Source organism: Ictalurus punctatus, chromosome 7 (genome assembly GCF_001660625.3).
Source record: "Ictalurus punctatus breed USDA103 chromosome 7, Coco_2.0, whole genome shotgun sequence".
Classification (NCBI taxonomy): Eukaryota; Metazoa; Chordata; class Actinopteri; order Siluriformes; family Ictaluridae; genus Ictalurus; species Ictalurus punctatus.
In genome coordinates this window covers 23521406-23536710 of record NC_030422.2, presented here as the reverse complement: position 1 = coordinate 23536710, position 15305 = coordinate 23521406, and the positions used below count along the sequence as shown (strand labels likewise).

Genomic DNA, 15305 nt, shown 5'->3' with positions numbered 1-15305 from the left:
GGAGAATTAGAGGAGATTGGAGAAATGAAAGGAGACAGAGGATATAACGATGATCTTTTTGTCTGTAGTCTGTTGTATGGATTGTCTTTTTTTTAATCATGTAATTTCTACACATAGTCAGAGAGAGGATACTTAAGTATGATGTATATCATAAGAGTGACTGAAACAATGACAGATTTATATACATTATGCACACATACACACAAAATTCGTTAAAAGATTCACTCACATTAAATGCACTAAAAGGCTGTGGACAGTGTCGGGAATCAGTATAGAAGACTCATTTTGTATGAAAAAGAAACTCCACCATAAAAAACCCAAAACATTAAATATGTTTGTCCTGAAATATTTGGGATAATTAATAGAAAAGTTAGAGAAGCAAAAATTCACTGATTTCGAACATTACGGTCTAAGTGTTAGCTCATAAAAACTAAAAAACGAGAGCTTCTTCTTTCGCTCACCATTCTCCAGCGACATTAATGAGAAATCAAACATATATGTAGCGAAGACTCTAAATGTTAGAGTCAAAATTCCAGAATGCAATACAGCTACACAACGCTGTTGCACTGAGCTACAGCAGAGACTCGGCTTGGCTAGTTAGGGATGATAAGCATGATGGCGTTGATGGCAGAATTCGCATGAAAGTTGAAGCTTTGGAAGCTGATCTGTTGGAGCGGAGTGAACAGATGAGGAGCTGAGACAGCTGGACAAACAAAAAGACTAAAGCACTGACGCAGCACTCTTTTTACATAGAGATGAAGTGAGGGCTAAATCCCACTGGCACCACTAGCAGCAGGTAGCTGAACAGCATTGTGGGTAAGGATTAACCAAAGTGAAAATAGACCAACTTGTTGATGAAAGAATAGAAAATACATCTTGGTTTCCATTGAAGATCACATGTAAAATCTGAACGTTAATACGCAAGTCCTTCAGAGTGGACTTCTACATACGGTTAGTGTTAGAGCGGGGTTTCTCCTTACTATCTGTAGAAATCCAATAACAATGATATGGCGGTTAAGAAACTTGAAGTAAATGTGGCCTGATAGAGTTACACACGGTCTATTAGCAGATTTTAATGAGCTCAATGTCCATCACTAAGGTAGGTGTTGTAGCAGGTGGGGGTGTGGTTTAACAGGAGTCCACAGCATGAGGGTGGTGTTTGGAGGAGGAGTTAGAGACATAACTAATATGGCACATCTGAACATGTGTTTACGTGGCCGTGAGCAGAACAAAGCAGAAAGCAATGATAAAGCTGGAAAGCTGCCCAGTTTGGTGTAACCAGAGATTTATTTCAAGGGGGTGAGAAGGAAATATGCCAAATCATTGTGTGATCGGTACAATTAAATTGATAAATTTGATGCATTCGTGCATTTGGGGTGGATGCCAAGCAGCAGTGGAAGCGGTGATGGTATTCAGAATTTGTCATTTAAATAAAATATCCTCATGACAATTCCACTGAAAAAATGATTTAAATAGCGTGCCAGAAATAGACATCTTATCTCATAAAACCAGAACTACCTTTCTATTTTCTCCTCCTGAAGTGGATCTCCAGGACTTCATTGGCTGTCACCTGAATATCTCTGAACTCAGAGTGTAGCTAACTGGCTTTTAAACAGAGATGGGAAAAATGCATGACCCTCATTGGTTAAATCCTGTTTCTCACCATAGCAGCTGGTAGCCAATAAAATGTCATTATAAACACACCTTCCACCTGCAAATGACTGACATTGTTATTTAACACTCCACTTACTGTAATTTTAAGCCACTTTTAAACTCAGTGTACAACCCTGATTCCAAAAAAGTTGGGATGCTGTGTAAAATGTAAATAAATGTAAATAAAACAGAATGCAATGATTTGCAAATCTCATAAATCCATGTTATTCAAATGTTTAAAGTGAGTAAATGCACCATTTTGAGAAAAAAAAAGAGGTAATTTTGAATTTGATGGCCGCAACACGTCTCAAAAAAGTTGGGACGAGGCAACCAAAGGCTGGAGAAGTAAGTGTTACAAAAAAGAAATAAAGATAAAGAAAATTAAAGAAAAACTGCATCTACAATTTGTGGAATAATTTCAGAATAATGTTCCTCAATGTACAATTGCGAAGACTATGTCTCATGTCTCATCATCTACAGTACATAATATCATCAAAAGATTCTGAGAATCTGGAGAAATTCTCTGTGTACAAAGGCCAAGGGTGAAAATCAATATTGCATGCCTGTGATCTTCGGGCCCTCAGGCGGCACTGCATTAAAAACAGGCATGATTCTGTAATGGAAATCACTACATTCAGAAACACCTCCAGAACTCAGTGTCTGTGAACATCCACAAATGCTGGGTAAAGCTCTATCACGTAAAGAAGAAGTCATACGTGAACATGATACAGAAACACCGCCGTCTTCTCTGGGCCAAAGCTAATTTAAAATGGACTGTGGCAAAGTGGAAAACTGTTCTGTGGTCAGATGAATCCAAATTTTAAATTCTTTTTGGAAACCATGGACCGCTAAAATAAAGAGGACTAAAGAGGAGAGGGACCATCCGGCTTTTTATCAGCACTTGAAAGCCTGCATCTCTGATGGTATGGGGCTGCATTAGTGCCTATGGAATTGGCAGCTTGCACATCTGGAAAGACACCATCAATGCTGAAAAGTATATACAGGTTTTAGAGCAGCATCTGCTTCCATCCAGATTCCGTCCGATCTTTTCTTCTGAGAGACTCTGCCTCTCTAAGATGCGCTTTTTATACCTAATCATGTTACTGACCTGTTGCCAATTAACATAATTAGTTACAAAATGTTCCTCCAGCTGTTTCCTTTTAGTAACGCTGACTTTTCCAGCCTTTTATTGCCCCCGCCCCAACTTTTTTGAGATGTGTTGCGGCCATCAAATTCAAAATGACCTTATTTTTTTTCTTAAAATGGTACATTTCCTTAGTTTAAACATTTGATATGTTCTCTGTTTCTTTGTGAATAACATATGGGCTTATGAGATTTGCAAATCATTGCATTCTGTTTTGTATTTACATTTTACACAGCGTCCCAACTTTTTTTTAGAACTGGGGGTGTAGAAACGACGGGAGTGACACAGTAATCCCTCACATAAATACTGCAAGCACAGAACAAATTTAAATGTCTAAGGCTGACTGTGCAGTGAATGTTTAGAACTTTAGAAATGGTCATTTTCAGCGTCCCCGCTACGTCGCTCAGAAGACGGTTCATTTCTCAGTTGCAGCTCATTGGTCAGTGGATAAAGATTTCTTTCTAGGGAAAAAATGTCTCTGTCCTAAAATCGCATAACAGCAAATAAATCAGAAAGCCAATTTTAACAGGACGACAGGGACACTGAGTATGAATGCATCAGATGTAATGATTCAGCATGGTTATTTACCAATGTTCTCAAATGAAAAATGATTCATGGAGTGATGGTCTTTTATTATGTTATGGCTGTTCTAACAGCATGGCTCTTTGTCCATGCTGACTTATTTAAAAACAGCTAACTCACCAATATTTCCCCCACTTTCTGAGGCTCTGAAACAGCAGTGAGCAGAATTATTAATAACCAGTCAAGACCGTTATATTCTGTTGACTTATGAATGATGGATGAAACTGATAAAAAAAATAATAAAATAAAAGTGTGAGAGACAGACATTGTTGCTGCGGGGAATATCTTTAAAATATGTCTGCAATAGGGCCAGATAAAAGTAGTAGTTGACCATCTGTTAGTAATATTGGCCACTGCCAATTTTTTTAAGCAATTAATTTAAACAGCAGGTAGGGAGACTATGTTTCATAACACATTTATTATACAACAAGAAGAGCTTGCAATAAGAGTAAACAGGGCACACTTGCCTTACTTGTTATACTCTTACAATAAATCCAAAGTTAGTTAATTAAAGAGTGCAGCACTGTTCTTGGTTAGATAATGTACAATAAAATTTGACTTGTGTGTGTGGTGTAAGTTCAGTGAACACCAACTCAGTGAGCAGACACATCCATGGATATAAATTATTGGGCCAGTCTGATCTGGCTTAAATTGGTCCATAAAAAGACATTGTTATTGATCCATTTTATCTTGCTTCTGGTCTGCTTTGATCTGGCTTCTAAATATATGTCCTATTTTGGTCCATATTATGTTTGAAGTCTTATTTGCAACCACAGTAGTCATTCTTCCTACATCCTCAAAAGACATATTAAACACTCTCACTGTCCAAAATCTAGTCGATGATATGCCCTTCAGAAAGTGACCTGAAAATTGATCAAAGTTTGCCTTGATTAAGGATGAATCCATATTTTATACATGCTCGGAGGAATTAGGCAGACTTCCTGAGTAAGGCTATGCAGATGCTTCCTACAAGGACATCTTTTTTAATGAGTCCAAAAATAAGATAAGACAAGGTAGGCAGATTGGTTATTGCGCCTTGGGTATGAGTATGAGTATGTGAATGTGAATGTGTATGGTGTACTGCGATGGACATCCAGGGTGAATTCTCCTGCCTCGCACCCAGTGACCAGATAGGCTCTGTGTTAACCGTGAACCTGACTATGATGGAGTGGTTTCTGTAGATGAATTAAGCACGGGCGGCTGTGGCTCAGGTGGTAGAGCGAGTTCTCTGCTAATCGTAGGGTTGGTGGTTCGATTTCCGGCCCACTTGACTCCACATGCCGAAGTGTCCTTGGGCAAGACACTGAACCCCAAGTTGCTCCCGATGGCAAGTTAGTGCCTTGCATGGCAGCTCTGCTACCAGTGGTGTGTGAGTGTGTGAGTGTGTGAGTGTGTGTGAATGGGTGAATGAGAGCCAGTGTAAAGCGCTTCGGAACCGCTAAGTTCAAAAAAGTGCTATATAAGTGCAGACCAGAGACCAGACCACATGTGCTTTGAATAAAAAAAAAAAAAGTGTCTGCTAAATGAGTAAATGTATATATACACTACCGGTCAAAAGTTTATATACCCTCATTCTTTATTTTTCTTTTTTCCCCCACATTTTAGAAAAATAATAATAAATTAATCAAAACTCTGGAGTAACACAACTGGAACTATGGGAATTATGTTGTGATAAAAAAATTGCAATTAAATCAAAATAATTTAGTATTTTAGCATCTTCAAAGTAGAGCCCCTTTTTGCCTAGAATTTCCAGAAATGTATTCTTGGTTCAAACCTACGCTGGACATTTATCGGCTGTGTTTCGGAATATTTGGCTCCAAGTCGTCGATTTAAAAATAAAATGTTAGTTTTCTAATTAAACAAATGAATACATATATATATATATATATATATATATATATATATATATATATATATATATATATATATATATATACACACACACACACACACACACACACACACACACACACACACACACACACACACACACACACACAATTGTTTGCAGTTGAGTTGCACTTTGTTGTTCATATGTAGACCTGTTATGCGGTGTGACAGGCACTACAGACGGGCAACATCTTATCAATAAGCACCGTGGCTTTAAAGTGACACTTCAATGAATGAGGATGTCTGATTATGTTGATGTCTCTGTTCTCACATCTCAACCTTGTATCCTTGAAAAGGAGGGAAATGCAAATAGACACTTGTTCCCTCGTTCTCGCTTTCATTATATTTTCACTTTCTGTTTGAACTTCCTGTTTGTGTTAACTCTCTCAGTCTGATGATTGATTGCTCTCCTGATTGTTTCCACTTGGTGCCAACTTTTTTACTTTGTGTATTTAATAGAGATGCACCGATGTATCAGCCAATGATCGGTATCGGTAGATCAAGGCTATTTTTCCTGCTATCGGCCATCAGCTGATAGTTTAAAAACATCCGACGATCAGGGCCGATTATATCCCGTCAATCAAAAGAGGGCGGGAAACACATCGACTTTGTGCTATGTGTAAAGATGATGTCTCTTTTGGGGAATTACTTTGAATTGGGTGACAATGATGACAAAACTGCAGTTTGTTAGCTCTGCACTGCATGTTAACGAATAAGTGCTTTTACACCGGAAGTCATTAGCAGTGAAGCGGGCGTTTCGACGTCGAGTCTAATTTGTTTTTGAAGAGTTGCCCGAGCTGAATTAAAGCGCCAGTACACTGTTGAAAGATTTAAATGAAGATGAGTTGACCAAAAAAAAGTATATATTGCACAGAAAATTATATTTGTAGAGTAGTATATTTCATATCCAGTTAATGTTAATATATAAGAAGTTGATATTATATATGACCAGTTTGATGTTCAGTGATGGAGTAGAAATGCTTGTGTTTGTGGAAAGTGAATGTGAGACTAACGGGAGGTTTTTTTAGAATTCAGTCAATGTTAATATGAATGAATAACATTCAATAAGTTAATAATCTTACTTTAATCTTCAGAATTTAGTTCATGTGTTAATGTTAATTAGAGTAACATTAACTTGTGTTTTCTGTTTATGAAACCGGTTACTGTGAAACAGCTTGCTGAAATGGAGAGAATAAAGTTTTTATCTGCATTAGTAATTTAAAAGAAAGCATAAAAGGCAGAACCACCAAACTATCAGTATCGCTATCAGCATCGGCCGATATCACTCTGAATCAGCATTGGCTGAGAAACTTAGTATAGGTGCATCTCTAGTATTTACAGTTGCAGTCAAAATTATTCACCCCCCATTGCAAATCAGGTTTATTGTCAGAATTTACAGACTTTCAGCTGTTTGCAATGAACAAATCAAACAAAAGCAATTGAAATAGTTCAACACAACGAATGCTTCTTGTGCTTTTGGGTCAGTAGCGGTGTACGTCTTGGAGTTCTGGCATGGAAACCTTCTGCGTTTAGTACGCACCTTACTGCGCTCACTGAAACCTCAGTGTCTGTTACCACCAAGTCTTGCTGCAGGTCTTTTGCAGTCACTCGAGGGTTTTTCACAACCTGCCTTCTCAGAAATCTGCTTGCAGCCGTTGATAGCTTAGTTTTCCACCCTGTCCAGGTATTTCATACATTTTCTACCCCTAGTCAGTTCAGGTATTTCATGTGTTCCAGCTCAAGCACACCTGGTGCAACTAATGAAGCCCTTGATTAGCTGCATCAGGTGTGCTTGACACAACACCTGCTTTGCATATTTCTGCTGTTGTGAGGGATTCTATTCAGGGGGTTGAATAATTTCGAAACTGGAGAAATCATTATAAGTTGCATTTTCAGTTGAATTTGAATGCTTCCACTTGAAGCATTCATTGTGTCGAACTATTTCAGTTGCTTTTGTTTGATTTGTTCATTGCAAACAGCTGAAAGTCTATAATTTTGACAATAAACATGATTTGCAATGGCGGTTGAATAATTTTGATTGCAGCTGTATATCCTCTGGTACACATGTTCATCTGTAATTTTAATTCATCTGCCATGTTACATCTAGTCTTGCTCATTGGGTTTCCTTGTTTAATTAGTTCCAACTTTAACTCCTTTAACTTTCTGAGGTTTTCACCCTGATCTCTTTTGACCTGTGTGTGCTGTTCCAACTATAATTACATGAATTATCACTGTTAATAAAGATGTTTGCACAAATATCCTAGACCACACTCCCAAAATTATCCAATACAAATTGCATTAATTTATTATTGATATATCGGACAATTGTTCTAACAAACAGGCTGAGGAAATTTTATTACTGATAAAAAGCCATGTTTTATACTTGGCATGACCTACTGTAGAGTGAACAGCACACACCTTCAATGTGTATGGTTTGTACAACATAGGATAACAGAATCCTTTTGAGAATTGAATTGAAACATCTTTAATGATCTGGATGTGACCATATGCTTGATCTGCAGTTTAAATGCAAAATAAGAACAAGTGTTTTATTATTGTTGCAGCAACATGTGTTTAGCTGCTTAACTGAGGGAGAGAGAGAGACAGAGAGACAGAGAGAGAGAGACACAGAGAGAGAGACAGAGAGAGAGAGAGAGAGAGAGAGAAACACCTCTTCACACCTTTCTCTGTTCTAACAGGCCAACACACTGTCATACATGACACATATAAAAAGTCTTTTTCTATGATGTGACTGAAGCTTTTTTTTTTAAACTAGGTTTTTGCACTAGCTTGTGATAAAAAAACGGATGCTTTAATTAACACAAAAGACAAATGATGAAAATGGGATTATGCAGCAGCATAACAAATTGTATAGAAGACTGGAAGTCCGACGTGTCCTTGAACCTTCTGCCATCTTACACCATCTTACATTTTATTCCTACTCGTTTTCACTAAAGAATGCTGGCAGGGCGTTAAACACACCCCAATTATATTTTGTCCTGTTTGTTACTTGTAAAAGATTCTCACGACGGTGTTAAATGCTAAACACATTAACAAACCAAAAACACAACAGCAAAACTGGAAGCACAACAGCAAATTGAGAAACACATCAACATTAAATCAAAACAGAAAGGGCAGGTCTTATTGTAATTGAACATCGCATGCTCGTTGCTGATTGGCTACAGGAATCCACAGAAAACTGTGAGCTGGAGGATGTACAGAGTAAGAGGAAATATAAGACAATATGAATCTACTCATGCTTTTATTCATGCTTATTTTGATCAAGGGCATTCACATGATGTTATTTTTAGGGTTTTCACAATACCATAAACATATCTCACCATACTATACCAGCGGAAGTATCACGATACTACACAATATTGTGTTCATTCACAATTCAAATCTACAAAAACGAACCGAATTTACAGAAATACACGGATATAAATGAAAACTGACAAACTGAAATTTCCCCTGAATGCTTTATTAATGAGAATGAATAACTTGCTACTGGAAAAACTCAAGAACAACCGTACAATTGGCAAGCAACTAATTCAATGTGCCACATATTTCATCTATTGTTCAGGCCATAAATCATGGCCATTGTTCATTTCGTCTACAGCCAGGCCATAAATCTTTGTCATCATTCCTGGGATTCCACTTTCACCCAAGACTGGTAAAGATTATATGCTGAACTATGGCTCGCTCATTGACAGGTACACACACACACACGCACACACACACAAATGCTCACACAAACAGATTGTCAGTGATAAAGTTGATTGAAATGACCTCCAATGTCACCCTGATGATGGCGTTTGAACACTTACTGCCTATCACACTAAGGTGCTATCCAGCTTTCTTTCAAAGCATGGTAAAAAAGACTAAGCAGGTCAAAATCTATTATTGACTGTCATAAGCACAGGCTATCCGTGTGTGTGTGTGTGTGTGTGTGTGTGTGTGTGTGTGTGTGTGTGTGTGTGATTATTCCAGCTAATAATGTTTGGATGTTCTCTGGACAGATTGCCAGCCATCACAAACTGCCAGCCCATTTCAATAGCCAGGCATGAGATAACACGTCCCACTGCGTACATGGTCCTGCATACATAGTGTTCAATAATAACCCTCCACTTCTGGCTGTGAGAACCTGTTTCCTTCTTCATTTATCCATTAGTTGATGGTGTGTATCAATCGGCATATGTAATATCTATTCACCTTTGATTTCTGTTACCCTGTTTGTACTGACAACCTAAATGATCTGTTAGTGATTTACACCACTGTGCAAACAGATCAATAATGGCCTCTTCTTCTGCAGCCATGTCTAGCCTAATCATGCAGACTAAACTACAGTGGATGCAGTAATACTGGGTTCATTCAAATGCAAATAGATCTTCGTCGATCAATATGGTGCACGGAAGATGCCACTGTGTTCATGCGGAGGATAAAGACAAGTCAGGCGGCCCATAAACGGCTCGTCGTTGACTGAGAAGGCAGGAAATCTCCTCAAATTACGAATATAATCTATAAACTATAAACATATAGTTTAGCATATATAAACATATAGTTTAAAGTATAAACATCTATATAATCTATAAACAAAATAATCTGTGAACACAAACCAAATGCATTCGGTCTTCGTTCGGGTATTGTGCAATGTGACAAAAACATTTCACAGTTCTCCTACATTAATACCCACCACACACACGTAAATGCCCACACAGAGATTTATTACAAGAAAACCAACCGTCGTCCATATGGCATTGCCATTCATTTCCTCCTGGACTGTGAGGAAAACAAAATCTCCTGACGTCTACAGTCTTGTTACTAATCTGAACTCGCATGATCTCCTCTAAAATCACCCATTTAATTAGTCATGGGAGATTTGCAATTTATGTAGTGGAACCTGTTCTGATTAAATAATTTTGCTTAGTTTTCTGGTGGCATATTGTGGAGGATGATTATAATGAATTAACCTGAAAACTGTGGGAGGTAGAAAAAAAAAAAAACAGCAGGAATTCGGTTGCAGAAGGATGCCATTGTCTACGGATTTGTAATTAGAGAAGATCAAAAACACTGTCTAAAAAAATAATGGTATGACAGGCAGAACATATCAAGCGATAAGAATAATGCTAATCTGAGAGCATGCATGCTGCTACTCACCATACAGGATGTTGATGAGCGAGATGGGCATTACTAGGATGCCCACCAACATGTCTGCCACAGCCAAAGACCGCAGGAAGAAATTAGTTGCGTTCTGTAGCTTCTTCTCCAGCGACACGGCCATAATAACAAGAATGTTCCCTCCTATGGTCAGCAGGATGATGATGAGTATGAGGAGCGCTGGCCAGTTCTTCTCTTTGATCACTTCCTTGGCTATTCCCTGACTGGAAGACGAGGCGGAGGAAAGGTTGGCGCTGGAGTCGGTCCAAAACAGGCTCTGGTTCAGGCTTATGGTGGTGTTCCCAGGCCAGGTCACCCAGCCACTGATGTCCAAAGAGGCAGTGGTAGAGCTGAAGCCACCCATAAGTGGTCCTGCTAGAGCCCCCATCCTTAAACAGCTGGACTTCTGCCTTGGTCACTAGCTGGTAGTGAGGTGCTCAGGACAGATCCTCACACTCATGTATGAGGGCTGGAGACTGAAACTCATGTGATGAACCTATTTTTGATGTTCACCCCACTGGCGTTGCTATGAGAAGGTGAAGTCTATAGAGTTAAGGATGTCCATTGTGGTTTCACCATAATGTTACAGACTTGTTCTTGGAGACAATATCTGAAAAGTACAAAGACATATAACTGTAATAAGAACATAATCATTGATTGAGTTGCTTGCTCAGTGCTTAAAGCGCAATAAATATGGAAGAGATTCACTGACTTTTTGTAAAAGGAAAGAAGTTTAATTCAAATTGGGAGCCAGTGAAATCATCTTTTTGAACAAATGAGCCCATTTACGCCAGAGTAGTGAAGGTTAATTGAGTCTTTGAGGTAGAAATGTTGCAAAGTGGCTTAGCACTTCACAAGCCACCATTACCTCAGGTCAGGGTATTAATTTCAGGCAAAAATGCAGGTCAATTCATTTAATTACCATACAATCCTTCAGGATGACTGTCAAAGGCCACAATGTAGTGGTGAACAAGCTAATTGGAGAAGTTAATATACACCAATGGTCATTTTTATGCTAATATATAATCTAATTAAGCTCCCTGATCATTTAATTACACCTGCACTTAACTTATATATCAAGATATTACAATATGATGTGCATCTGCTAATGCCTTGCTGTTCTTTGTCTTAATAAACCCATAGCAGGACTCCGTGATATTTATAAAATCCTATAAGATGATTACACCGAAATATACATGGATTGAATTTATACATCACTGATCTGACAGGGTTAAGGATTAGACTAACAAAATAACTGACACATCTTTGGATTGCTGTGATTCATTAAAACACCCACAATTCTCATCTGGAGTGTCTGAGATTAGTCAGGATGTTCACACAACACCAACAATGTGAAGTTATAATGGGAGGTCCTATTTGCCTATTGACGCCTACTGTTATACCAGTTTATTGCAATAATGATGATTATAATAATAATAACAAATAATATAGGCATGATAAATGGTTGATTCAGAACATTCTCCATGATGGGCATGATAAGTCAATACTGCTAACAAAAAGGAGTGGCTCTTAATTTCATTGTACATATGTATAGTGACCATAAAAGGCATTTATTCATTCATTCTACATTGTAGAACGTAGAACAGTTCACTTAAAAAGGTTTTAGCTTTCCTATTTTTACAAAGCACCTGGATGTCCGGCATTTCACTCATTTTTATTATTTCTTTGTCTTTCTTTCACTAGTCTTTCCTCTACCCAAAGAACAAATCTCCTGCAACTGTACTGAGCAAACAAAAGCCCAGGGCCTCAGAGAACACCAGACAGATGAGGGAATTAAAAACAAAAATCAATTTCACAGTGTCACACAGGTCAGTTTTACTCAAACATTTATCTGCAAAACTCAGTCCAGAGACAAAAATACAACAATCCTGTTTTTGAAGCATATTGGAAAGTCTATATTAACTCTTCAAACCAAAGCTTAAATGTTTGTTGTCCTCAAAAGGGAACTACACAGCTGTGATACACAGTTTTTGTAAGTGGTTTTCTACATCCTACACCTCACAAAATGTTTTGATGTACTTCTGATACAAGGCCGTTCCAGTTCCCTGCTTATTCTCTTGCCAGAGTGGTTGTTGTGGACGGAAGAGATAAAGCCAACAAAGGGCAATGCACAGTGGCTCAAGAATAAATAAATAACTACATGATAACTTCTCTTCTGCCCTGGAATAACCTTCAGTTTATTACGATGTGCGAGTGGGGGAGCATCTAAAAAACACCAGAGTGCCTGCTTAAAAGAGACCATTAATCTCTTCAATAGCAGGCTCACTGCTAATAAGTCCCAATATGAAGAAAAATAACATCTCGTATCAAATTAGGTATTTTGCTCACGTAACTTGTAGTGAACACCAATCATGTTCCTCAAATAACCTTAAAAATGGTCTGGAGCAAAGCTACAACTAAACGTGTTTATGTTCTAGCCAAGGATTTTGTGAAAAATACACCCCCTCCCCCTCTTTTTTTAAAATCCTCCTTTAGCGACTCAAATAAGAGTCTAGAAACAAACCTAGCAGATGTTATCAACTGTCCTGCAGTCTATATGGTGCTCAAACTCACAGCTGCTGCTTATACGAGTGGAGAGGCAGGCGTAAAGTCTAACTGAGTTGTGCTGACGAGTCGATATTCCAGTGACCGATTGCCAATCACCGTTGTTCCAAATGACCGATCGCTAATCACCATTATTGGTCTCTGACCCGCACACACAGATACAGCAATAATAAGAAGTACATTATAAATATGAAATAAACAGAAGTGAATTTTTTGAACTTTCAGCAAACACAGTTGATTAGGACGCCTACTTGATATGTGATATGAATCACAAGCGCGTTCTGTCTCTCTTTCCTCCTTAAAGTTTCTCTTTATCTCTTTGCTATTAATAAAGGGAACAAAAGTGCACTTCCATATTTATAAATGTGAGTCTGAATTCCATTTGAGGATAATTAGCTTCTTCAGCAAACCCCAATCAAGTTACTGGCATTTAGAACGAGTCTCCAGTCTAATTAGCATGAAATAGAGGAGCCAGAAAAGAGGAAGAACAGTTGCACTGACTTGGGATGAATGCTTACAGAATGCAGAGAAAAGTTCATGCGTGACCTCAGGCATTACTGTGTAGAGCAAGACTAATCAGAAATGTACATGCTTTATTATTAACAGCTTTAAATATTTATTTTTCTTTTTTTAAACAATGCTATATATCTAAACTTAAACAGTTTATACTGTGCGAGTGGTTTTTTCTTCCATTTAAAGCTCTTTCAAAGTAACATCTTTCCATTCAGCTATCTGCTAATTGTCACATTGAATGTGAATTTAATGAGACGCTGCCCTAGGGACTAGCAGGCAGATTATAGACTGCAAAACATACACATAAATTGTTGCTGTAAATTCTCACCAGAGCAACAGATGATCCATCTGAACTACAATTAACAGATTGCAGGTTTGGCTTTAAGCTGGTTTGGTGAAAAGTCGACATACGAGTACAGCTTCTTATCACAAACAGTCAAAATTGAACACCATAAACTCAACGCTTCCGCGATGAAAACCGTGTCTCACTGAAGCCTTATGTTTTTATATACGGTACATGAGGATGGTCTATCAAAAACTGCCTCACATAGGAAATAACTGAAATTTCCCCACATGCTCCAATAGTCCGGCATCCTGCCCTGCACTTTAATACCGTTTTTCCACTCCCACGCTCTGACGACTCAGAAGTGCTTATAATCTATGACACATGAGTGGCCACTTTTGTCAAGGGGAGGGTGGTGTAAAGGGGAACAGATTTACTGAACAGAGTGCAGATGCCCTTTGCAGTAAGCAGCTGGAGCAATTTCTTTAGCGGTTTTAACGGCCTACTTCCAAGTTATACTAGCTTGCTAACTTGCTGATTTACTAAATAGCTAGCATTCTGACCAGCTGGTCTGCTAATGACCTAGTATGATCGGTAGCTAACTTTGTAACTAGCTAGCACAATAAAGTAAGTTATAGATCAGTACAGATTGACCAGTTTCCTACCTAAACCCCAGATTTAATAAAATATTTCATCTTCGAATACTTGTATTTTTAAATTTAAAAAAAAATAAAAAAAAAATAGGGCAACACGGTGTTTATGTGATTGGCACCCCATGCAGGCTATCTGCCACCTTGAGCCCTGAGTCCCCTGGGACAGGCTCCAGGCTCCCCGCAGCCTGTGTAGGATAAACGGTACAGAAAATGGATGAATGGATGAAAAAAGAAATAATTTATTACTCCTTAGAATTGTAAACAGCTTCATGTGACTTTTTGTTTGGAAAAGAAAATTGTGTAACACCTCCCACATTGTTTTATTTTGAGCTTATTCATTGTGCTTTTTTTTACATCAACATGAGCTTTTGTTTCTGTTCTAGTCCTGTCTCCGTACCTGTCCTGCCACTGGTGTGTTACTTCATTGTGTTCACCTGTTCTTTGTCTTGCACTGGTCTATTGATACCTTTGTGTTTCTGTCTCTCATTTTTTTTTATTCATATTATGCATTTTTTGTATCATTGTTTTCTGTATTCTGTGTTTCCTGGTTTTGACACTCACTTGTTTCCATTGTTGATTGTTGTGTATATATTTCTTGTTTAACCTTGTCTGCTTGTTCTTTGACCAAAGCTATGGAGTACAATTATGATTATTATTATATTATATTAGCCCTAATAAAACACATATGCATCCTCCCCTCATTTAAAACATGTAACAAAACCAGTATAATAGCCTCTATAAAGTTTGAGGTCATTGTATCTTACATCACTTGCTATTTTTTGCAAAGTGTGTGCACATATTTATTACCTATTTGTTGATAGATCATTTCTCATAAATGGTTATAAGTTCATATTATTATACCATG

The 15305-nt window shown here is 38.0% G+C and overlaps 1 protein-coding gene across 2 annotated transcripts in view; it reads right to left on the bottom strand.

Annotated features, from left to right (window-relative positions):
* Positions 1-15305, bottom strand: part of htr2cl1 (5-hydroxytryptamine (serotonin) receptor 2C, G protein-coupled-like 1) — a 126746-nt gene that overhangs the window by 8880 nt on the left and 102561 nt on the right. For both annotated transcript variants that reach the window (XM_017471087.3, XM_017471091.3), the window contains one exon: positions 10427-11036. In XM_017471087.3, the coding sequence (XP_017326576.1) occupies positions 10427-10814 (388 nt within the window). In that variant the 5' untranslated portion in view covers positions 10815-11036. The remainder of the gene's footprint in view (positions 1-10426; positions 11037-15305) is intronic.